Source organism: Macaca mulatta, chromosome 11 (genome assembly GCF_049350105.2).
Source record: "Macaca mulatta isolate MMU2019108-1 chromosome 11, T2T-MMU8v2.0, whole genome shotgun sequence".
Taxonomy (NCBI): domain Eukaryota; kingdom Metazoa; phylum Chordata; class Mammalia; order Primates; family Cercopithecidae; genus Macaca; species Macaca mulatta.
Genome location: NC_133416.1, coordinates 71,191,155 through 71,215,620, shown reverse-complemented (window position 1 = coordinate 71,215,620; position 24,466 = coordinate 71,191,155). Strand labels below are relative to the sequence as shown.

The window sequence follows — 24,466 nt, the reverse complement described above, 5'->3', positions numbered from 1 at the left end:
TTTGGGAGCCAAACAAAACATATCCTTGAGCTGCCAGTTTTGACTTTGTGTATAATACCCTATTTTCCTTGAGTTTAGAGAATGTTATCCAAATAAAACAGCAGAAGGATATGCAGGGAAAAACAAGGGAAGTCACTAGACATACAAACTGTAGATAGAACAGGATCCAGTAAACTGCATTAGGTATTTTGTGAAGCCTAGCCAAAACCTAGGCTCTCAAACGCTACTTCAAGGTGAGCAGTAGCTTTCCTTTGGAAAGGTTCGTTTGTGGGACTCTATATAGAGATGACATTGGTTGCATCTTAAATACACACATTTGAATAAGGGCTGGTTTGTTTCTATTAGGAATAATAAAAGCCAAAATTTACAATGGGTTTTGACCAAATTATACCGGTCTAAAAATACATCATTCTTTCTTAACAGAAACAAATACACAGAGCTCAAACATCCTGGTGGGATTAAAACAAAACAGGGTATGAAAGTGAATTTTGGATATTCACTTTATCATTGTAAGTTATTTTTTCACTTCTGTCCCACAATCCTTTCTTTTGGGAATTGTCTCTAGAAATACACTATTTCTGTTGGAATTCTCAATCAAAGGGTTCTATGAGCTGCACATTCTCCAGGCTGGCCAATGACAGAATCTCATCTCCTAGATGGAATCGTTTGTCCAGAAGTATGCATGACTTTAGCCAGGTCAGTGAAGAGTCAGTCCTACTGCAGAGACAAGGATGCTAGGATGAAGTGGGATGGCAAGCTTTAAAAGGGACCACACAGTTCTGCCTCTATCCCCAACACACTACCAACACACATGAAGAAATCACTTCAAAGTGATAAAAAGAGAGAGAGTCCTGATAATGTCATTTGAACACAAATCCAGTGATGTCTGAGGATACTGCAAACACTGACCAATAGTTAACTTTGTAACTTGTGTTCCTGTAAATTACAATTGGGAGCCTTGATTAATGCAAGAAACATTTGTGGTTCGTATCTTTATTTTAGGAGAACGTGGATTCAAGTAAGTTAATTTCAGAAATAGGCAGCTGAATTGTATAATTGCTTCCTAACTCAACATATATTAATAATTCATATTTTATACTCTATTTATTTAAATATACTAATGCTGGCAAATAAACATTTGTCTATCCTCATTCAAGTACCATTTCAAAATATGATTTTGTTCTAATTATATCAGTAATGCCATGTTCAGTACCAAAAATTTAGAGAATATAGGAAAGCATAAGGGGAAAAAAGTGAATTTTAAAAGTTAGGGTTAAATTAACATAGCACACTGTGGGCCAGGCCCCACAATGGCTCATGCCTGTAATCCCAGCACTTTGGGAGGCCAAGATAGGACTGCTTGAAGCCAGGAGTTTGAGTCCAGCCTGGGCAACACAGCAAGGCCCCATCTCTACAAAATATTTTAAAAAATAAATTAACATATTAGTCAAAAGTTCCACTGTACACAGGATGGTATATTTTTGTACATATATGTTGAATTTGACAACCCATGGGAACTATTTTCAGTATGAATTACAATTTAAGGTAAAAAAATTATGTTTACATGTATATGCAGTGAGTGTCTAGTAAAATATTAATCTGTGGCAGAATACAGAATCTTTGTATTTATCCCCTACAAAGAGTATTACAGGAACCCTGAGAGCAGGAAATACATAATGAAGAGGTTGAATCTTGAATATTAAATATGCCTAGATCATGTGAGAATGCCTTCCAGTTATATCTGAATTCAGAACACTGGTGTGGCAGGATGAACGCATGCTCACCTCTTCATTCTCGATTTTGAGCGTGGCGAGGCGGGACTGCAACTGTTGGTACCTGAGCATGAGCTCTGCCTGGACTGGTTGCTGGGCACTGACCTGGCACACCTGATGGAGAATGAGAAACCACAGTTACAATGGGGCACCACAGACCCACCTCCAGAAGCATGGTTCTCCTATTTAAATGACGCACGAATCACACCAATCCTCTCAAGGTTCCAATTACATATTTACTTTTAATAAGCGCATCAAAACTTCTCTTGTAAATATGGAGCTGTTACATAAGCTGCAACAGTAGAATGCAGCTGCTTGGCCTGGCTACGACTGGAAGATGGCAGCTGCAGGAAGGACTGTGGTAAGAACGGAGCAGTTCCTGCGATGGAGCTCTGATGATGAAATCTCACTCGTGGAATTCTTAATGGCTCTTGTGCAGAGGCAGAAGATGATTCATGTGGACCATACAGACATAAATTAAGAAGGCAGCAGGGCTTATTGGTTAGGGTCTGAGCTCTCGAGTCAGTCAGTTGTACTCGAATGCCAGCTCTGTCCCCTACTAGCCAGGTGACTGTGGTAAGTTACAAAACCTCAGCTTCCTAATCTGTAGAATGAGAATAATAAGAGTTCTTATAACACAGGGCTGCTGTGGGAATGAAATGAGACAATGTACAGAAGCAACTTAGATCAGCGCTTGGCACACAGTAAAAACTCAGAAAATGTGAATGACTATTTGAGCATCTTTCAAATATGGCTTCCCTAGCCAATAGCAGCCAAATCGCGTGACTCACCATGAACTTCAAGAGGCCACTTATCTTAGGTTTTGATAGAATATATTTGGCCATGATCTCAATTATGGATAAGTTCAAAATCAGAGCATTATCAAAACTGCACCAGAAACAAACAATTTCTTCTTATCTGCCTTGTTTTAGAAATGCTCTTGGCTGATGGGGGTTCCTTTTATGGAGTTTCCAAAACATTAGAGAGATTACCACTGCTCCTTAGCAGAACTGGCCATAAAAAAGGGCAACCAACTTATTTTATTAAAATAATAAAACCATTAACATCCAACTGATGTCATTTGTCTGTGATATGTTAACATGCCATGCTTAACATATCCACAGCTGAAAAATTTAAACAGCGACCATTTGTTTTTGGAAACATGGGATAAGCTACTCATCCTGCTTGTCAAAATCCATGTTCTTTTGGCTTAAAAACTGCTTACCATTTCTATCAAACACACATAAAATCCAATTAGAAATACAGCAGGTACATTATATATAAATACATACACACGTATATATTTTATATGTCTTAACACTTGGTATTTCAGCAAAAATACGACATTAAAGAAATCTTTCATGATCTTATAATTACATCTATTTTGAAAAACAGACTGTCACCATAAGTTAAGACTGAGTTTTTATCTAGGAGTTTTTTTTTTTTGAGACGGAGTCTTGCTCAGTCGCCCAGGCTGGAGTGCAGTGGTGCGATCTCAGCTCACTGCAAGCTCCACCTCCCAGGTTCACGCCATTCTCCTGCCTCAGCCTCCCGAGTAGCTGGCGCCCGCCACCATGCCCAGCTAATTTTTTGTATTTTTAGTAGAGACGGGGTTTCACCATGTTAGCCAGGATGGTCTCGATCTCCTGACCTTGTGATCCGCCTGCCTCAGCCTCCCAAAGTGCTGGGATTACAGGCGCGAGCCACCGTGCCCGGCCGAGTTGAGTTTTTATCTATGAGTTTTGTTTTGCACAGCTGAGACACCAAATGCTATTATATAGCATGCTCCATAAACTGGCTTTTTTTGTCTTCTCCTGTTCATAGACAATAACATAAGCAACTGTAACTCATAATCAGTTTAAATGCATGTTTTTGGTAAAACAGGATAGAAAGCTGAATTTATATAAAGGATATAAAACAGTCATAATTTCTAAGGCTCATTTTAAACTTTGGAGCCAATTTGAGTCTTAAAAGAAGTCTTGTACTTTTTTTTTTCTTCCATATTCCTGGCATATACAATTACTTTTCTTTATGAGAATCTTTAAATCAGGATTATAAGAAGCCATCAGACAGATTCTATCAGACCAGCAAAATGCCTTCCTTTTCATTAAATTAAAATGTCTTGAGGTAGAACAAAAACTTTCTATTCTGGGAAACCTTAGTGCAACAGAAATCTGCACCTTTTATCTGTTTGACCTTTGTGAGTATTTGAGTGTTTGACATTTGCTTTAAAAGTTGGTAGGACTGGCCAGGCGCGGTGGCTCATGCCTGTAATCCCAGGACTTTGGGAGGCCGAGGCGGGTGGATCACGAGGTCTGGAGATAGAGACCATCCTGGCTAACATGGTGAAACCCTATCTCTACTAAACATACAAAAAAATTAGCCGGGCGTGGTGGTGGGCGCCTGTAGTCCCAGCTACTCCAGAGGCTGAGGCAGGAGAATGGCATGAACCTGGGAGGCGGAGCTTGCAGTGAGCCGAGATCGCGCCAGTACACTCCAGCCTGGGCGACAGAGCCAGACTCTGTCTCAAACAAACAAACAAACAAAAAAAAAAAAATGTTGGTAGCGGCTGATCTTAGCATTATATTAAGGGCCTTTGCAAGGATAGGAGAGAGAAAACAACTTGGAATTATTACAACTGTTAGATTATAGCAAGTGAGGAGAAATATAAGTGAAGAGACAATTCATTATTTTAAAAATGATCAATTACTGACCTCATCACCCATGTGAGACTGAAACTCAAACTTCATTGGTGGACAGAACGCAGCAGGGTACATCTCCATGAATCTCTGCTTATCACTCCGGGGCTCTAAATTATCAACTGCATTCTCAATAATGTCTAAGCCCTCATGTCTGGAGGTTTCAAGGTTGTACTCCGCAGAGAGATATGTTCTGAGGGCTCTATTCAGACTTGCGTGGTAGCCAAGATCACAGCACTTAAAAAGTAAAAGAACACCACATACAAAAATGAATGCAAAATTGATCAAAGACAAAAATGTGAGACCTATAGCTATAAAACTCTTAGAAGGAAACGGATAAGTTTTCATGATATTGGATTAGGCACCGGTTTCTTGGACATGACATCAAAAGCACAAGCAACAGATGAAAAAATTAATTAGATTCATCAAAATTGAAGACCCCCTGTCTCTACTAAAATACAAAAAATTAGCCGGGTGTGGTGGCACGTGCCTATTGTCCCAGCTGCTGAGGAGGCTGAGCCACAAGAATCGTTTGAACCCAGGAGTTGAAGGTTGCAGTGAGCCAAGATGGTGCCACTGTACTCCAGCTTGGGCTACAGAGCGAGACTCCATGTGAAAAAAAGAAAAAAAAACATAGACACCATCAAGAGAGTGAAAAGAGAACTCATAGAATGGGAAGAAATTTTTGCAAATCATGTATCTTATTAGGTACTTATATCTAGCATATATAAAGAACTCTTAAAACTCCAAAAAGACAAAGCCTAATTTTAAAATGGGCAATGAATCTGAATAGACATTTCTTCAAAGATGACATACAAATGGTTAATAAGCACATGAGGAGATGCTCAATATCACTGGGAAATACTAATGATAATCAGGGAAATGCAAGTCAAAACCACAATGAGATACCACTTCACACCCATTAGGATGGCTGTAATCAATAAGACAGACAATAGCAAGTGTTGGAGAGGATGTGGAGAAATTGGAGCCCTCATACACTGCCAGTGGGAATGTAAAATGGTAGAGCCACTTTGGAAAACAATCTGGTAGTTCCTCAAAAGTTAAACACAGAGTTACCATATGATTCAGCAAATTTGCTCCTAGATATATATCCAAGAGAAATGAAAACATATCCACCTAAAAATGTGTATACAAATGTTTATAGCAGTATTATTCGTAATAGCTAAAAGGTAGAAACAATCTAAATGTCCACAAACTAATAAATAAAATATGGTATAGCCATATCATTAAATATTATTCAGCCACAAAAAGGAAGAACTGATATATGCCATAACATGGATGAACTTTGAAAACATTATTCTAAGTGAAAGAAGTCACAAAAGACCACATATGATTTCATTGACATGAAATGTTCAGAAGAGACACATCTATAGAGACAAAAAGTAGATTGTGGTTGATGAGGGCTAGGAAGAGGGAAGAAGTTGGGGGTAACGGCTGAGAGGTGCAGGATTTCTTTGTGGGATAATGAAAATATTCTAAAATTGATTGTGGTGATGGATACACAACTCTCAGTATACTGAAAGACAGCTGTAGATTTATAATGGGTGAACTACATAGTATGTGAATTATATCTCCATAATGCTGTTAAAACATAAAAGAGGCAAAATCAAATAGCAAAAGAATGAAAAATAGCATTCAAGTTTTATTTGTGCAATACTGAGATCGATACAATCATTTATTGAAATCTGTGTAGGCTGCAAATACACTAACTACAATATTTTGAATTTGCATATTTTATTGAAGATCAAGAATAAACTGTACTCTTTTAGAAGTGAGAAGAACAGGTTAGAATCTGCCAAAATAGTCTAGGAATGCCTTCCCTCTTATCCCCAGAATAAAACTCTTAAATAATAAATGATTGTCAAAGTCTGCTTATTGGAGATAGAATTTCATTTAGTATTCCTAGGAATATAACTGCTTTGAGATTCTTAAATCTTCATTATCTTTAATTTGCATTTGTATTTTTTCATGTTGCATTTTAAGAGAATATGACTTGAAAAAAAGCATAATACTGGAAATTAGTAATCAATTACTGATAATTACTGACAGGCTGATTTTCAATTTGTACATAAAAGCAGTATGAATCACTTAAAGAGGAAAGAAGTGACTTTAAAGGTACAAAACTCGGTTCTTTCCCTATATTGTTCCAGTGAAGTTCAATCAGTTCAGTTTGATTCAGTTCAACTCACTAATTGGCCATGGATTAAGTGCCAGGGAATATGCTAGGCTCTAGACATATAAAGATTGGAGCATAGTAAATAAACTACCTCCATCCACAAGGAATTTGAACATAAGCTGTCCATTGGCTTGCTGTTAAAATAGTGGAGGGGTCGCAAAGAAAGCAACCTTTGTACAAAGGATGTATCTACCAGGATGTGAACCATTGGATCTGCCTTCACTGACCTGTCTTTAGAACCTATTTAATTCCACCCTTGGATTTAAATTAAATAGGTTGGTTCTTACAACTAACCTATTTAATTCTAATCTTTACCCTCCTATTTCAGAACTATTAAATTTGAAATTTTTATGTAAAGATATTCTAAAATCTTGCTATTTAAAATTTAGTCTGTGGACCAGCAGCAACGGCAGCACCAGGGGCTTGTTAGAAATGCTGGATCTTGGCTGGGCATGGTGGCTCACACCTGTAATCCCAGCACTTCGAGGGGCCAAGGTGGGAGGATTGCTTGAGCCCAGGGATTCAAGACCAGCCTGGGTAACATAGTCAGACACTGTCTCTACAAAAAATTTTAAAAATTAGCCGAGTATGGGGGTGGGTGCTGTGGTCCTAGCTACTCAGGAGGTTGAGATTGGGGGATCACTTGATCCTGGGAGGTAGAGGCTGCAGTAAGCTGAGATTGTACCACTGCACTGTAGCCTGGGAAACAGAGTGGGACCTCGTCTCAAAAAAAAAAAAAAAAGAAAGAAACAAAAAAGAAAGAAAGAAAGAAAAGGAAGGGAGGGAGGGAGGGAGGAAGGAAAAAAGGAAGGAAGGAAGGAAGGAAAGAGAGAGAGAGAGAAAGAAAGAAAGAGAAAGAAAGAAAGAAAGAGAAAGAAAGAAAGAAAGAAAAAGAAAGAAAGAAAGAAAAAGAAAGAAAGAAAGAGAAAGAAAAGAAAAGTAGGGTCCTGAGTCCCACCCCTGACCTATTTCAGAATCTGAAGGTTAAAAAGGATCCACAGGTGATTCATATGCACATTAAAAGTCTGAGAAGCAATGCCCTAAAACAATCATCAAGTAAATGGGCTTGCAACCATGTCTTTTGGGGGTGGTATTTTCCCATCATCAAGTAAATGGGCTTGCAACCATGTCTTTTGGGGGTGCTATTTTCCCAAGCAGAAAAAAGGACTTGATTAAAGACGACTTGATTTAAAAAAATCAGAAAGTAGCTGTGACACCATAATTACAAATGCAACTAAAATACAATTGTGAAATGCAGCAATCAGTCTCATCATTAATACATTTCCAGTGGAATCAGCTGTACTCAAATATAGAGAATGATTCATTTTGGTTAATTTAGAAATTCTAGTCCCAGATGAACAAAGTCCTCTTGTATTCCTCCTGCTTTTCGAAATCTATAATGGTTCTGTGTAGCGGTTTTATACATATCAGAGGGCCTGAAAAATTATTCTATCTTTCAAGAAAGACAGGAAATTTGTGTTAATGAAAACACAGATTTGTAAAGGAAATGACCTCTTTTTTTTAGAGGTACCAGTGTTTAAAAACATCTCACTATTCTGAAAGAAGATAGATTCTACTGGATTATAATGAAACAGATGAGACAAGCTGTTCTATTTTATGAGTATTGATTCCAACGGGACTTAAAAAATTGAAATCTAGAGGAATGAAATCAGGAGGAAAGCCTCCCCCTCTCAGAAAAACCCCCAAATCTCTTAACAACTTAAAAGAGAAAGACAGAGAGAAGGAAAAGACAGAAAAAAAAAAAAAAAAAGAAAAGAAAGCAATCTAATCCCAACCACCAGATTGACTTGGAGCTCTGAAAAATACACACTAAATTTTCATTATTCCAAGACTTAGCTCATGCCTCAAAATTTTAAGTGTAGTTTCTTTGGGGAAATAAATGTGAAGACTACAAAAGCATCAGTGCATGTTTCCACACCCAGTGCAGTCAGTTGGATTCTGCAGGTCTGGGCGCAGCGAGAGATAATTTCATCCTGGTTTCCTCCTAGGCTGGGAGGAGCGTGCATGCAGCTTAGTAACTGATCTAGGAGCCTCCCCAGGTCTTCTGAGCTTTCAGTGCTACAGGAGGCTTCCGTGAAGAGTTTTGATAGAAATTTCCTTCTCTGACCCCTATGATGCTTGTCAGTCTGTAAGATCGCTTAATTGGCCTAGTTTTGTTACTTCTGATAGGCAGCATTTCTACACTCTAGGATTTTCAGGCATCTTGAACTAGAAACAAAATACAGAAAAAAGAAAATTCTTATTCAAGGTCTCCTGAGACAGCAAGGCTAGTCACTGAATCTTTTTTTGTTTTTGTTTTTTTCTAAACTAGAAGCTGAAATGACACGGGATCTGTTAAGATTCAAGATACTTGGTTTAAAAGGTTTAAAGTAATTCTATAGAGCTCATGAATTATTAATGACAATATGAAAAGCCAGCCTCTGCACAAAGAGCTGAGTTATAGCCCAAGTGCATTTAGTGATGAAAATACATAAGAAACCAATACAAGATTTCTTGAAAACAAAGCAATGTTGTTCTGATGGATGAAAAATTCTGAACGGATACATAAAATTATGGATTAAAATTAGGGAAGAAAAGGCTGTTGGAAACAGAAGGGCACATGTACATTTTTAAAATATCTGAAAACCTGTCAAGACAGATTCCAGTAGACATTAGTCTAAATCATCACAGTAGGCTAATTTTCTTAGGCAAAAGGGTTGCAAATAGTATCAAAATGAAGATGAAATCCAAATACAGATGCTCCTCAATTTACAATGGGTTACATCCCAATAAACCTGTTGTTAAGTGGAAAATGTTGTAAATTAAAAATGCACTTAATGCCCCAATAAACTTATTGTAAAGTCGAAAAGTTGCAAGTTGAGCCATTGTAAGTCTAGATGCTCCTCTATTTGCAATGGAGTTACATCCAGATAAATCAATTGTAAAGCTGAAAAACTGTAAGTTGAACCACTGTAAGTTGAGGACCATCTGTATGGAGGACTGTGACAAATGCTGAGAGTTGGCTGAAATAACATGGTGAGTATAATGTGTAATGTTAGGTATAACTGAATCACAGCTGTTCAGGAAGAATACTTTCTATTTTTTGGCATAACTCCATGATATGAGCCCTAGTGGGGTAGAAGTTTGCTCCTAAAACGGGAGTTACCATAGTGGAACTGCATGGGAAACAGGTCTGACATTCATGTTTCAAGAACAGTAGCAGCCAAGGTCGTTTGTCAGGGTTGCCCTGGAGTAACTGGAGGGCAGCCCCAGGCTCCCATGTGACTGCAGAATTCAGCAGTTGTCATGAGAATGGAAAAGAAGGAAGTGTTCTACCTCTTCTACAGAATTATTCTACCTTCATTTCTATAGTCTGGTCTCTGTCTGAGAGCCTTCTGTGATCTCATGTCCTGGGTCTTATCTCTGGGTTGAAATAAGCCTGGCTGTGGTCATTCTAAAGCCATGGATATTGGGTATAGACTCTATCCACTCCTTATTTTGAGCCTTCTTGCAAAATAGTGCAACCTAAGCACAGTGAATTATAACAGACCAGAAATAGAAACGTTCAGAGCTTTTACACAGTAGTCAAATGAAGAAAGTGGATTTCTTCTGCATAACTACCTCTTTGACCTTCTCTATTTTCCTAACTGTACAGAATTTCACCCTAGAAACCACAAAAACATTTTGTGAGAGATAGGCATCTTGCAGGACTGAACCAGATGTCTAAATTTCTACAGGCAACTTTTACACACCAGTTTTCATATCTGGGTTCCTGAAGGTCCACAGAGAGCCAGCTGACAATTTAACTCTTCTTGTTGTTTTAACAACTGTAACCAAACATTTAGAAAAAGTTTTGAGTTTTCTCTTGAGCAATGAAAAGATCAAAATGGCACATCTGTGTGACAGGGATGGGTACAAAGTACCAAAAAGGAGTGAGTTGCATATGCCTGAGTCAATGAGCAGGCCAAATTATCACTTGTTGCCTAACACATCTCCCACCCATATACCAATGGACAATCATTTCCTTCAGAGGAGCTGCTACTCATTTTTCCTAGGCTAAAATCTCTATAACCAGCCTGAATCAAATAATGAGAAAGGAGAGAGAATGAGCAAACCAAACCCAATTAAATACAGGCCAGATGGTAAATGCTATGGATAAGATAAAGGGTCAAAGGATTAGGGAGAGTGTTAGGGGAAAGGGTGTTGTCCTTTTATATAGGGCAGTTGAAATGCAACATAAATGAAAAGAAGCAGTCAGTCCTGCAATGCTCTGGAAGAGTGTTCCAGACAAAAAGCACAAAGGCCCCAGGCGAGAAAAAGTTTGGTGGTTCTGAACACAGAAGGCCAATGTACCTGATGTATGGTGACTAAGGGAAAAGTTGCAAGATAAGACATTAAATGTAGGTGGGCATCAGTTCATAAAGGGTCTTGGTGAATAGTTTGGATTTTATTCTAAGGACAATGGGAGGTCTTTGGAGAATATGAAATAGGAATTGATAAATCTGATTTATGTTTCTCTCTTTTTTTTTTTTTTTTAGGTGGGGTCTCATTATGTTGTCCAGGCTGGAGTGCGATGGCATGATCTCAGCTCACTGCAACCTCCACCTCCTGGATTCAAGTGATTCTCTTGCCTCAGCCTCCCAACTAGCTGGGATTACAGGCACCTGGTACCATGCCCAGCTAATTTTTTAATTTTTATTAGAGACGGGGTTTCACTATGTTGGCCAGGTTGGTCTTAAACTCCTGTGATTGATGTTTTTCAATATTCTGGCTGCTTGGGAAGAGAATGGATTTTTGGAACATATGAGTGGAAGCTTAGGAAGCTACTGCAATAGTGCAGTCTAAGAATGAAGAGGCTTTATTTAGGAAACTGCAAGTACAGCTAGTGAGAAGCGGCAGGGTTTGGGACATTTACGAGGTAAAGACGACAGGATTTGCTGATGAATTTATATGTGTGGAACAAGAGAACTGGTTTTTAGCGGAAAGTGGCATTATTTTCTGAGGTGTGAAACATGACTAAGAAGAAAGTTGTTATGTGTGTGGAGGATGATGACAGTAGGGCAAATGGATATAAATAGTTGTGTTTTGAGTATTTTACATGTTCAAGATGCCTGTTAGACATCTGGTTAGGGATGCTCAGTAGTGAGTTGATGTACAAATCTGAAGCCCAGGAAGATGATCAAGGTTGGTGGTAAAAATCTAGGAGCCGTCAGATGGTACTTAAGCCATGGAAGCAAGAAATCCTGCCTCAGGTGACTCTCAATATTCAGAAGTGCAGCCAAAAAGGATAAGTGAGCACTGGAGAATGAGAAAAGAGAAAGAACAGCCCATACTGCAGGAGGAAACCAGATCGGTGCAGCTTCCTTTAAGCAAATGCCCCTGGAACCTCCACTGAAAAGAACTTTAAGAGCCAACTACTTCAGTCATCCAACTCATTTCAGTTTTTAAATACCCTATCACAAAGGGATAAACCATGCCTAAATCAGTTTACATGATCACTACAATATCCTAACCATGTAACATGATCTCGCCATAATCTTCCTAATAGGAGTTCAGGTCTAATGGGGAATACAGTACTACAATGGGACAGGTTTTCATGGATAAATCTTAATACTGTTATATGGGGGAAAAGTCAAACTAAGAAAATTCTGAACCGTGAATAAGCTGGCTTTTTAATTAAACACATGTCCCAAGACACAAAAAAGATAAGGCTAAAAGCTTTAACGTAGCTGATTATTCAGAAAAGATAAAAAAGGATGGCATGAAATATTTGATGCAATCTAATTTCAATCTTATTCTGCATAAATGGCCAATAAAACACATGTGACAGATAATCGCTATGAAGAAAACTGGCTGGAGTAGGGGATTATTCCTTGGCAATATTCCATAATAATAATAACAAACATTTATCTTTCACACTCTCAACCAACCTGCAAATGTTTATAGGGAGAAACTGGAGACCATGAAACTGTTCTGCAAGGATGACAAATACTTTATTATTACTGGGCAGGTGCTCTGGGAGAAAGCACTAATAGAATTTTATTGTTGAGGACTGAGTTTCTCTGAATACATTCTGAAGGTGTGGAACTGAACTGGAAGAGGCTACATTATCAGTAATGCAATTCCAAAACCAGTTGCTTTAAGAATTCCATATTTTCAGCGTGCTGAATCTGATTATAGATCAGAGAATCCTAGCATTAAGACTTGTACTCTAATTCTTTTCTCTTAGCAAATCATAATCTTTTGGAACTCTCAGCATTCAATTACAAATATTTGTTGCCTGTATGATTTTTCTTCTGCTTGTAACATATTTTCATTCTTACAGGATAATAAGTTATAGGCTCTTTTGCACTTAATATTGGGATAATAATTATCACAGATATTTTACCTGTTATTTACAAAAACTACAATCTATTTTCCTCTACAATGATACCTTTATTCTCCCAACCAATTAAACTTCCTTTGGCCAATATTTGCAATATACTTATTCTTACAATTCATATTTATTCTTTAGCATGACATAATAAAAGTCCTTATTTGTTGTGAAATTAACACTGTGTTCCACCTCCCACTTGATTCCAAACTAGGAGATTGTTATTTTACAAACTAAAATTTATCTAGGAGTTTCTTCAGAGACAGAGGAGAAGCACTCTCAACAGTCTTCTGTTTAAGTGATACTCCAGGTTAACTAACACTTGCTTCATTTTATAAATCAGGATCGGCAAACTAGACCCTGTGAGCTAAATCCAGCCCAGAGCTTGGTAAGGTAAATAAAGTCTGACTGCGATACAACCACGCCCATTTGCTTACTTATTATTTATAGCTACTTTTGCACTAGAGTTGAATAGTTGTGATACAAACCATATGGGCTCACAAAGCCTAAAATATTTACCCTCTGTCCCCTTACAGAAAAAGTTTATCCACCCTTGTTCTAAAGCATAATGACCAATGCCAATGGCAATGTGTACACACACAGCCAGTAGGTGCTCTCTAATACTCCTCTACATTTCTGCTCCAACAATTCATCTGTATGCCTCCAAGAACAGACTGTGCAATATTTGTGCCATTTATATTTATTATAACTATAATTTAATTAACCATTAAATAAACTGATAAAATAAGTCTAAAAAATTGTTGGAAAGACTCAGGAGTAAAGAAAATTGCTATTAGATGAGGCAAAGGTGTAATAACTGTGCAAGATTGTGAAAACATTGTAAATGTCCAGAATATTTTTTCTTCACCAAAAAACCCTCAAAACTAGAAATTATAAATAATACACAACTAAAGTGATTTGTGTAAAGGAAGATTACTCTGAACTCTGTACAACAGATAAATCATTAAAAGTATATAATGCATAGTAAAAACAAAGAACAAAAAGATAAATCATAATATTAAAAGATCGGCAGGTAAAACTATATTGGTAAGCTTTAGATTAAACATATTTAAGGCATATATTTATCATTTTAGTAATTCCATCCTTTTTATTTTTTAAATATTAAAATATGACATACTTATAGAAAAGTACAAAACATATGTGTTCCTTTTGGGTTTTTTTTGAGACTGACTTTTCTTCTTGTTGCCCAGGCTGGAGTAAATGGCGCGATCTTGGCTCACTGCAACATCCACCTCCCAGGTTCAAGTGATTCTCCTGCCTCAGCCTCCCGAGTAGCTGGGATTACAGGCACCCACCATCATGCCTGGCTAATGTTTTTGTATTTTTAGTAGAGAGAGGGTTTCACCATGTTGGTCAGGCTGGTCTCCAACTTCTGACCTCAGGTGATTTGCCTGCCTTAGCCTCCCGAAGTGCTGGGATTACAGGTGTGAGCCACTGTGGCCAGCTTATGTTCCTTTTAATGTTACTGATATTTCAGAAGTTCTCCAAGTTCCCCCTGCCCAATCACAATTCCTCCCCTTCTCCCGAGACATAATTCAATATCTGGAGTACCCAGAAGTGTCCAATCCTTGTTTGGTATACTACATTCAAATATTTTCAGCTGAAATAAAATAATAGATACTTGGTTAACAATTGAGCCATTTTCTTCATTGAATTACCATCAATATCAATAAACTTTAGAGTTCTGATATCTAATATTTTCAACTTGGACTTGATCAAGAAATTAATTTTTACCTACTAAGTTTATGAAGGAGTCATGTTCAGTGATGGAACTCATCATAATGTTCATTCATTGATCCTAACAAGGCACAATTAAGTATGTAAGATTTACTAAAAATAAATTTCAGTAGACCTCCAAAAACCATTATTTATAAATCATTAGAGATTCTCTACATTGGCAGCAATTTCTCAGAGAGATACAGAGAAAAAGAGAGAGAGACAGACAGAGAAAGAGAGAATGCACTTTAGTAATTCAAACTAATATTGATAGGTAAAGGTTTCTCAAATAGATAAAAATTGGAAATTATTAAATATTTTTAAAACCATCAGATCACCTCTAAATATACAGAAAAGACAAATTTGTCTATTAAAGTGTTGAATTATTAAAAGTTTTAGCTGTAGTAGTTAACAAAAGAAGATTCCATTAAATACAGTGTCAATGATATATATGTAAACTGATTAGTCTGAAGTGCTTAAAAACATTTTAAAAATTGTTATTCCCCTTTAGTTTACATCATTAATTTTTACTACAAGAAAGAGTTTTGCTGAACAACGTAAATTATAGCTCAGATGTTGCTGAGTTCCAAATTAGTAGATTTCCAATGTAATAAAATCCAAATTTGAGAGGTTTTAAAATATCCATAGTCTGTTGTAAGGAGGGAAGACTTAACTATAAAATGTAGGAAATCGAAGTCACATCGCCCAAAGACAGCAATTTTAGCATCACTGTTGATGGGTTAAATAGATGTTGTGGTATGCCTAAGTAAGATGTGGCAACACACTTAATGATGTATTCTATTGCAAAGTGCTTAACTTGAACTCATCAGGCCTTTATCTAAAGTTCAACTTGCAAGAATATAGAGGATAAAGAAACAGGATAAATGACATAAGGAGGTAATATACAAATCCAGAAGCTAGGGCATTCTGAGGAACACCTGTCCATGTCTCTTCAACAAAGAATTTTGTTGGATTAGGCTGGGCACGGTGGCTCACGTCTGCAATCCCAGCATTTTGGGAGGCCGAGGCAGGCAGATCACTTGAGGTCAGGAGTTTGAAACCAGCCTGGCCAACATGGTGAAAACCCGTCTCTACTAAAAATACAAAACAATTAGCCAGGCGTGGTGGTCCGCACCTGTAATCCCAGCTACTTGGGAGGATGAGGCAGAAGAATTGCTTTAACCTGGGAGGTGGAGGTTGCACTGAGCCGAGATTGCACCACTGCACTCCAGCCTGGGCAACAGAGCAAGACTCCATCTCTAAATAAATAAATAAATAAATAAATGAATAAATAAAAGAACTTTGCTGGATTAAAAAAAACTTAAGGGACATATCATCCAGACATAGTGTGTAATCCTAAATCAGGTCTTGCCTAGACACATCAGCTGTGAAACATTCCTTGGGGTCACAAATGGAAATGTGGTATGTATTAGATGAGACAAAAATCTACTGAGATGGAAGGATAAAGATTATTGATTTTAAAAAGTAGGTTAGAATGTTCTATGTAAAATATTATTTCATACTGTCCTTCTGGTTTAAAAATGTGAGTATACAGACATAGAGAAAGTCTAGCTTTAACAATGATTACCTTAGGTGGTAAGAATGTGATCACTGGAAGTCCTAGATAGTGGAATCAGAGAAGAGAAAGAAATAACATACAAACTGGGAAAGAAAAAGTCAAATTATCCTTGTTTATAGGTGATATGATCTGAATATCTGGAAAAAGCTAAAGATGCCACTAAAAAAACTATTAGAACTGATAAACAAATTCAGTAAAGTTACAGAATACAAAATCAACATTTCTATATGCCAACAGCACACAATCTGAAAAAGAAATCAAGAAAGTAATCCCATTTATAATAGCTACAAATATAAGAAGATACCTAGGAATAAACTTAACCAAAGAAGTGAAAGATCTCTATAATAAAAACTATAAAACACTGATGCAAGAAATTGAAAATACAAAAAAATGGAAAGATACTCCATGTTCATGGATTGGGAGAATCAGTACTGTTAAAATGTCCAGACTCCCCAAAGTGGTCTATAGGTTCAATGCAATCTCTATGAAAATACCAGTAATACTCTTTACAGAAATAGAATAAATAATCCTGAAGTTTATATTGAACCACAAAAAACCTACAGTAGCCAAAGCCATCCTGAGCAAAAAGAAAAACACTTGAGGAATCACACTACCTAATTTCAATTATATTACAAAGCTATAGTAACCAAAACAGCTATAGTAACAAAAGCTATAGTAACCAAAACTGTACTGGCATAAACATAGACCAGTGAAACAGAATAGAGAACTCAGAAATAAATTCATACATCTACAGCGAACTCGTTTTCAACAAAAGTGCCAGGAACATTGATATGGTTTGGCTGTGTCCCCACCCAAATCTCATCTTGAACTGTAGTTCCCATAATCCCCACATGTCATGTGAAGGACCCGGTGGGAGGTAATTGAATTATGGGGACAATTACCCTCATACTATTCTTGTGATACTGAATGAGTTCTCACAAGATCTGATGGTTTTATAAGGGGCTTTTCCTTGCGTGGCACATCTCTTTCATGCTGCCATGTGAAGAAAGACGTGTTTGCCTCCCCTTCCACCATGTTTGTAAGTTTCATGAGGCTTCCCCAGCCATGTGGAACTGTGAGTCAATTAAACCCCTTTCCTTCATAAATTTCCCAGTCTTGGGCAGTTCTTTATAGCAGTGTGATAATGGGCTAATACAAGCTCACACTGGGGAAAGATCTCTTCAATAAATGTTCTGGGAAAGTTGGGTACCCATATGCAGAAGAATGAAACTAGACCTCTATCTCTCACTATACACAGAAATCAAATCAAAATGGATTAAAGACTTAAATCTAAGACTTCAAACTATGAAACTACTACAAGAAAACGTTGGAGAAACTCTCCAGGAAATTGGTCTGGGCAAAGACTTCTTGAGTAACACCCTAGAGGCAGAAGCAAACAATGCAAAAATGAACAAATGGAATCATATCAAGTTAAAAAGCTTCTGTGCAGCAAAAGAAACAATCAACAAAATGAAGAGAGAATCCACAGAATGGGAGAAAATATTTGCAAGCTATCAATCTGACAAGAGATAAATAACCAGAGCATATAAGGAGCTCAAACAACTCAACAGGAAAAAATGTAAAATTTGAATTTAAAATAGGCAAAAGATCTAAATAGAGATATCTCAAAAGATGACATACAAATGGCAAACAGGTATATGAAAAGGTACTCAACATCACTGATCATCAGAGAGATGCAAATCGAAACTACAATGAGAGATCATCTCACCCCAGTTAAAATGGTTTTTATCCAAAAGGCAGGAAAGAACTAATGCTGGTAAGGATGTGGAGAAAAGGGAACTCGTGTACACTGTTGGTGGGAATGTAAATTAGTACAGCCACTGTGGAGAACAGTATGGGAATACCTCAAAAAACTAAAAATAGAGTTATCATATGATCTAGCAATCCTACTGCTAGGTATACACCCAAAATAAAGAAAATCATTACATCAAAGAGATATCTGCATTCCCATGTTTACTGCAGCACTATTCACAATAGTCAAGATTTGGAAGCAACTGAAGAGCCCATCAATAGACTAATGGATAATGAAAATGTGGTACATATACACAGCAGAGTTCTATTCAGCCATGAAAAAGAATGAGATCCTGTCATTTGCAACAACATGCACGGAACTGGGGGACAATATGTTAAGTATTAATTAAAATAAGCCAGGCACAGAAAGACAAACTTCACATGTTCTCACCCATTTGTGAGAGCTAAAAATTAAAACAATTAAACTTACGGAGATAGACAGATGGTAGTAGAGGTGATTGGGAAGTGGGGATAGTTAATAAGTACAAAAATATAGTTAGATAGAATGAATAAGAGCATAACAGCTAGTATTTTTCAGCACAATAGGGTGACTACATTTAAGTGTACAATAAATTACTACACAGTAATTACTACATAGTAATTTGTTGTACAATTAAAAATAACTAAAAGCATATAATTGGAATGTTTGTAACAAAAAGAAATGATAAATACTTGAGGTGATGAATACCCCATTTACCCTGATGTGATTATTACCATAAAAATTAAAAATTAAAATTAAGAAGTGATCATTTTATATTTGCTTGTAGTATTTTCTGTTTTTTTTTGCAATACACATGTACTGCTTCTATAATAATAGTTTCTATGGAAAATTTGTGACTTTTCTGTGGTATCAATAGATCCATTCATAATGGTTTATCACAGAAAATTTGTTAGAAAAAAGACAGATACTGGCATGAGTGGAAGCTAAAGGGAAACTGGGGGTTTACATAAAAAGATCTCAACTTCAATTCTTTGACTCTTTATAATGCTTTGAATTTATCAAGATACATTTACTGCCTTTCATGTCATTTCACAGACAAAATGCTGTGCATTAAAAATGTTGTCTTGACTTTTTCTCACCAGAGGCATTACAGCTCTTCTCATTATTATTAGATAGCTCAGTATAAGATGTACTTTGCTAAATAAACTCAAAATGCATGAAGAATTCTAGATACCTCTGCATAATAATCAATCTGTTTCTTTTTCACCAGGAAGGGTCAAGCTTAATGGTTGTTAGGATCACCACTATATATGCAAATTGGATTCCTACAAAATAAGCAACCATTTTAGAATATACATATTCACACTCTAATTGCCTTAAAAGTGAGTCGAGGAACATAAAAATTACTTTCACTAACAGAGTACTCAATTTCAGTTGAATATACAACAAACCAAGTTCATATCATTTATTTCCAATTTCTTACATTATATTATTTGAGAACTGTTCATGTTTTAAATTTAAGACTGATCTTTCAAAAGTCCAACTTTTTAAAAAATGGAATATCACTTGGGATATTTAACAGTTACTTATTTAGGTCAGAGTCAATTAGATCTGGAGGTTAAAAATGTATGAGTTTGAAGCCTACCTCTGATTGGCTGCATAACCTTAGGCAAGTTATCTAGCCTAGCTAAATCTCAGTTTTGTTTTGTTTTTTCAATCTATAAAATGGAGAAAACACTGTTTACCTCAGAGTGTTGTGATGATTAGATATTATGCTGCCTGTTACATAGCAGGCATTCAATAAATATCCATGACAATGATGGTGATGACTCTCATAATCCTGACATGTGATTCCAGTCTGATATATCCCAAAAATATTGACGATGCTCCTTTACATCTCCACACAGATGTCTGATAGGTATCTCAGTTTTCACAGACATAGCAGGACTACTGCTCCCACTTCAGCCTGCTTCTCCCCTGGGGCCCCCATCTCAGTAGATGGCATTATCAGTAACCTAGGAGTCATTTTTCAGGACCTCAACCTAGCAGTCATTTCTATCCTTTTTCACACATGGCAGCAAGTTCCTAGAGCTCTGTCTTCAATCTATTTTGATCCAACCACTTGCATAGGTCTATCACTACCACACCAGTCCAAGCCACCAGTCCACACCAGTCATCTTTAGCCTGGGCAACTGCAAAGACTCTTGCTATAGCTCCCTGTTTTCACTGGTGTCCTCCTGACTCCTTTAGTCTGTTTCTCACTCTGCTGCCAGAGTGAATCTTTAAAATGTAACCCAGGTGATGTCACTTCCCTGCTCAAAAGACCCTTCAATGGCTCCCCATCACATATAGAACAAAATTCAAACCCCTTCCCTACCCAAAAGATGCTAAGTGATAGGACTTCTGCCAATCTCATCTCCTAGCACCTTCCTCCTCACTCGCTCAGCTGCAGCCATTCTGGCCTCCTTTGCTATTCCATGAGTATCTTCAGATGGGAAGACACACCTCTGCTTCTGTACCCTTAGATATGCCAGTCCTTTTGTGTGAGGCATTCCTTTCCCAGATAGCTGCAAGGTATTGCAACTCACTCCTCTGCTCAAGTATCAGGCTTTTCCTGGACACTCCATCAAAAGCACGTCCATAGCTCTGTTTCATTTTTCTGTATGGCACTGTCATAACTTATTTTATATGTGTGTGTATATACATGTACTTTTATGTATATAAATTCATTTATAGTTTGTCTCCCAATTCATACATAAAGTCAACAAACGTGAAGCCTTCGGTTTTATTCACTGCTGGATTCCCATTGTCAGGAATGGTGCTTAGTACCTTGTAGGTATTAAAGAAACACTTTTCGATACATGGGGAGTTTTTCTGGCATTAAAATTGGTTTGGATTGGCTGGGCCCGGTGGCTCACGACTGTAATCCCAGCACTTTGGGAGGCCAAGGCAGGTGGATCACGAGGTCAGGAGTTCGAGACCAGTCTGACCAACATGGTGAATCCCCATCTCTACTAAAAATACAAAAATTAGCCAGGTGTGGTGGTGAGCGCCTGTAATTCCAGCTACTCAAGGGGCTGAGGCAGGAGAACTGCTTGAACCTGGGAGGTGGAGGTGGCAGTGAGCTGAGATCGTGCCACTGCACTCCAGCCTAGGTGACAGAGCGAGACTGTCTCAAAAAAAAAAAAAAAAAAAAAAAATTGGTTTGGATTTGGCCAAGTACTCCAATCACTACCAAAATGAACCCTAAACAAAAAAGCAAGAAAGAAGTTACATAGGATTAGTTCTTTTATATTCCCTATACCTTGGAGAAACCTGACAGATTTAAGTTTGAAAACTGGGGTCATAAAATTCTTTATTTTTACTCAGGAAACCGAGTAAAATCTTTTATTTAGGAAATCTAGGAGGAGTGTAACAGAAAAAGCTCCTTTTGTTTCATCAGGGTGCTGGAAGACGTAAGTATTTAAAGCAACACAAAAAGTTTCTGCATTTAAAATAATCAAGTGATTACTTGAATGAAATATTTTGTAGTAAGTGAAAAGAGAAAATTTTCCCTGGTTTTATTTATTACTACATGGTTCTATATAAACAAATTATGATATTATAGGATAACATTGTTTTGAGACAAAAAGAAAAACATTCACATCAGAGGCTGGGTGAGGTGGCTGGCCAGGCACAGTGGCTCAGGCCTGTAATCCCAGCTCTACTAGAGGCTGAGGCAGGTGGATCACTTGAGTTTAGGAGTTCAACAATGGCCTGGACAACACAGCAAAAGCCCATCTCTACTAAAAATACAAAAATTAGCCAGTGTGGTAGCACGCGCCTGTAGTCCCAGCTACTCAGGAAGTTGAGGCAAAAGAATCGCTTGAACCCAGGAGGCAGAGGTTGAAGTAAGCTGAGATAGTGCCACTGCACTAAAGCCCAGGTGACAGAGTGAGACTCTGTCTCAAAAAAAAAAAAGAGGCACATCAGAGTGTTAATAAGCTAAAAAATAATTCCTTCCCTCAGCAATTCTTTTATAGAAATCCCAAACTGTGGCTAAATGGTTTGGCACAGCTAAATACATGGAACTTAAATTCACCAGAAAAATGAAGCTGTTTTAACCTACGGTATGTTTAAATTATGACGGCTAATTATTTTATTGTAAAATAAAATATTTTACAATAAAACTGTTGAATCCAATTAATACGAAGCAGTATATGAATAAAATTCCAGCAGGTAACCCTCTGAACCTCTATGACTTTATCTGTGCCGTTTTTATGGCACTTAATCACTTGTTATCTTTTATTTGCAGGTAGTGGCATTTTTAGACGTGGGATTTTTGTGTTTTATCTTTGCAGCCTCCTATAGTGTTAGCACAATGACTGGACTACTCAGTACATGTTTTCTGAATGAAAAGATGAATGAATAATGTGGAGGGTTAAAGTTGGGGAATAACGGCAGTAAACACTGCATACATACAATGAATATGTATTTGGAGAGCTCTAAATAAACCTAATTACTGCTTTTTTATATCATATCCTACGAGAGAATGTACAGAGACTTAGATACATCTGTAAATGTCATTTATGTGCACTCTATTTTGCATCCCAGTAATGACCACAACTGTAATAAAGTAATCATCCATGTAGTCATTTCTTAAGTCTGTCTTCTTCACTTTAAATCCTAGAGGGTAAGGGCTGCATATGGCTTCTGAGAGCTTCAGCGTCTCACAATAGTGGGGGCCCAATAAATACATTTTGAAATAATGAATGCAGTTAGGGCTGCACCACTACATAACTTGCAAATGACTGGGCCCCGTTTTAGCTGAGTTTACCAGGCTTCTCACAGCTTCACAGAATCTAACCATTTATTTTTCATTGGTTTTAGGATGCACACTTTTTCACATGCATCTTACAGATGATAGTGTCTTCGTATTATGGATAATTTAAATAAAAGCATTTTTTTCTTTCTGAGTATTACGTAAAATAGTAGTCTTAAGAAATGATAGTATTTTCCAATCAATGAAATATGGTTATTGTTAATTTCATTTTAATATGGAAAGACAAAAACTTCAAGTACTCACATCAATTAAATCAGAAAGATCATGAATATAATACTTGAAAACTGAGGCATTGGTGGCTTCAAGTGTTAGGAGATATTCGTTCCGTGCCTTAATTGATTTTAGCTTATTTTCCGAATATTTTGCTTGTCTCTGGAATGAAGAAGATCCAGGCAGTGGGAAAGAACGCAAAGTCATTTTTAATCAAGACAGAGAAACATACATGAATTTTTATTAACCTTAACAATTTATTCCACATATACAAATGACCCTCAAAGTCCTTTGCCAAAAGTACATTTTGAATCTGATTTAAATAGCAAACTAAAATCACCCAGCTATGGGGAATAATAACAATGTATTTGGGCTTCAGGCCCATTTGCAATGAAATCTCCTTGTTAATATTCAAGTTCTCCACACTGTGTATTGAATACTTGGCATTCACCACTAAATGATGTCCAGCTGTTATTACATGATTTTTACATTTCTTAAACATTTCTCATTCCCATGGGAGGAAATGCATGTCATTTCACAATAATTTACAATGTGTGGATATCAGCTATTGCATCAGTGTTCTTAGTATTGTCTCCTCAAATGAAGGCAGAGGAGTTCTGCCATCTCTTTTCACTTACTTTTTCTTTCATTTTTTCAATTTTCTTTACAGAGCTTCGCCGTTGATGTCTCTCCTCTAGTCGAATATGGAAGACTGGATCACCAGATCTTCCAATTTGCTTTTCCTCTTGTTTTTCAGCCTCTTTCAGCTTGCTCTCTGCACTGATGCTCTCTGCATGATACATATGGTATGTTTTCATCACCTGTGGAAAAGTGACCCAAATCGTTACAAGATGTCTGTCTGTAATTGAGAGAGTGAATGGGAACTATTTATAGGACATATACCATATACATGCCACCTTCCAAATGGCAGAGGGGAAAGTCAAACTGTTAGTAAAATAAGTGAATTATGGACTACTGCTTCTACATAAAGCACACAGAAATATGCAAATTCATCTGCCAGGAAAAGGCACTGAGGGGGCAGGATTTGATGAAAAAATGATTTACGGAGTCTTATGCATACTTTTCAATGTACCTGAAAAGTTCTCTTTAGCTTAAAAGTATTTCTGTAAAATCTCCTCTACATTATTAATTTGCAGAATAAACCATTTATTCATGGATCAATTTCAGCCCAACCCAAACCCAAATTCATACAGTCTTTATTAAAGGAATTTTATTGCATGAAATCTATTTGTCAAAGTAAAAAATGGAAATATTAAGGTTCATACATAGTTTTAGTTGAAAAAACATTGTTTTTCTGACCACA

General features: G+C 37.1%; 1 protein-coding gene across 3 annotated transcripts in view; it reads right to left on the bottom strand.

The window, feature by feature from the left end:
- The window catches only part of SRGAP1 (SLIT-ROBO Rho GTPase activating protein 1), a 303,543-nt gene that overhangs the window by 74,020 nt on the left and 205,057 nt on the right, over positions 1-24,466 (bottom strand). For all 3 annotated transcript variants that reach the window (XR_013401199.1, XM_015152203.3, XM_015152204.3), the window contains exons 5-8: positions 23,781-23,963; positions 23,176-23,304; positions 4,487-4,708; positions 1,785-1,886 (exon numbers count right to left, since the gene is read on the bottom strand). Coding sequence is in view for 2 of the 3 variants with exons in the window: in XM_015152203.3 (XP_015007689.1) it covers positions 1,785-1,886; positions 4,487-4,708; positions 23,176-23,304; positions 23,781-23,963 (636 nt within the window). In the remaining variant the exon portion in view is untranslated. The remainder of the gene's footprint in view (positions 1-1,784; positions 1,887-4,486; positions 4,709-23,175; positions 23,305-23,780; positions 23,964-24,466) is intronic.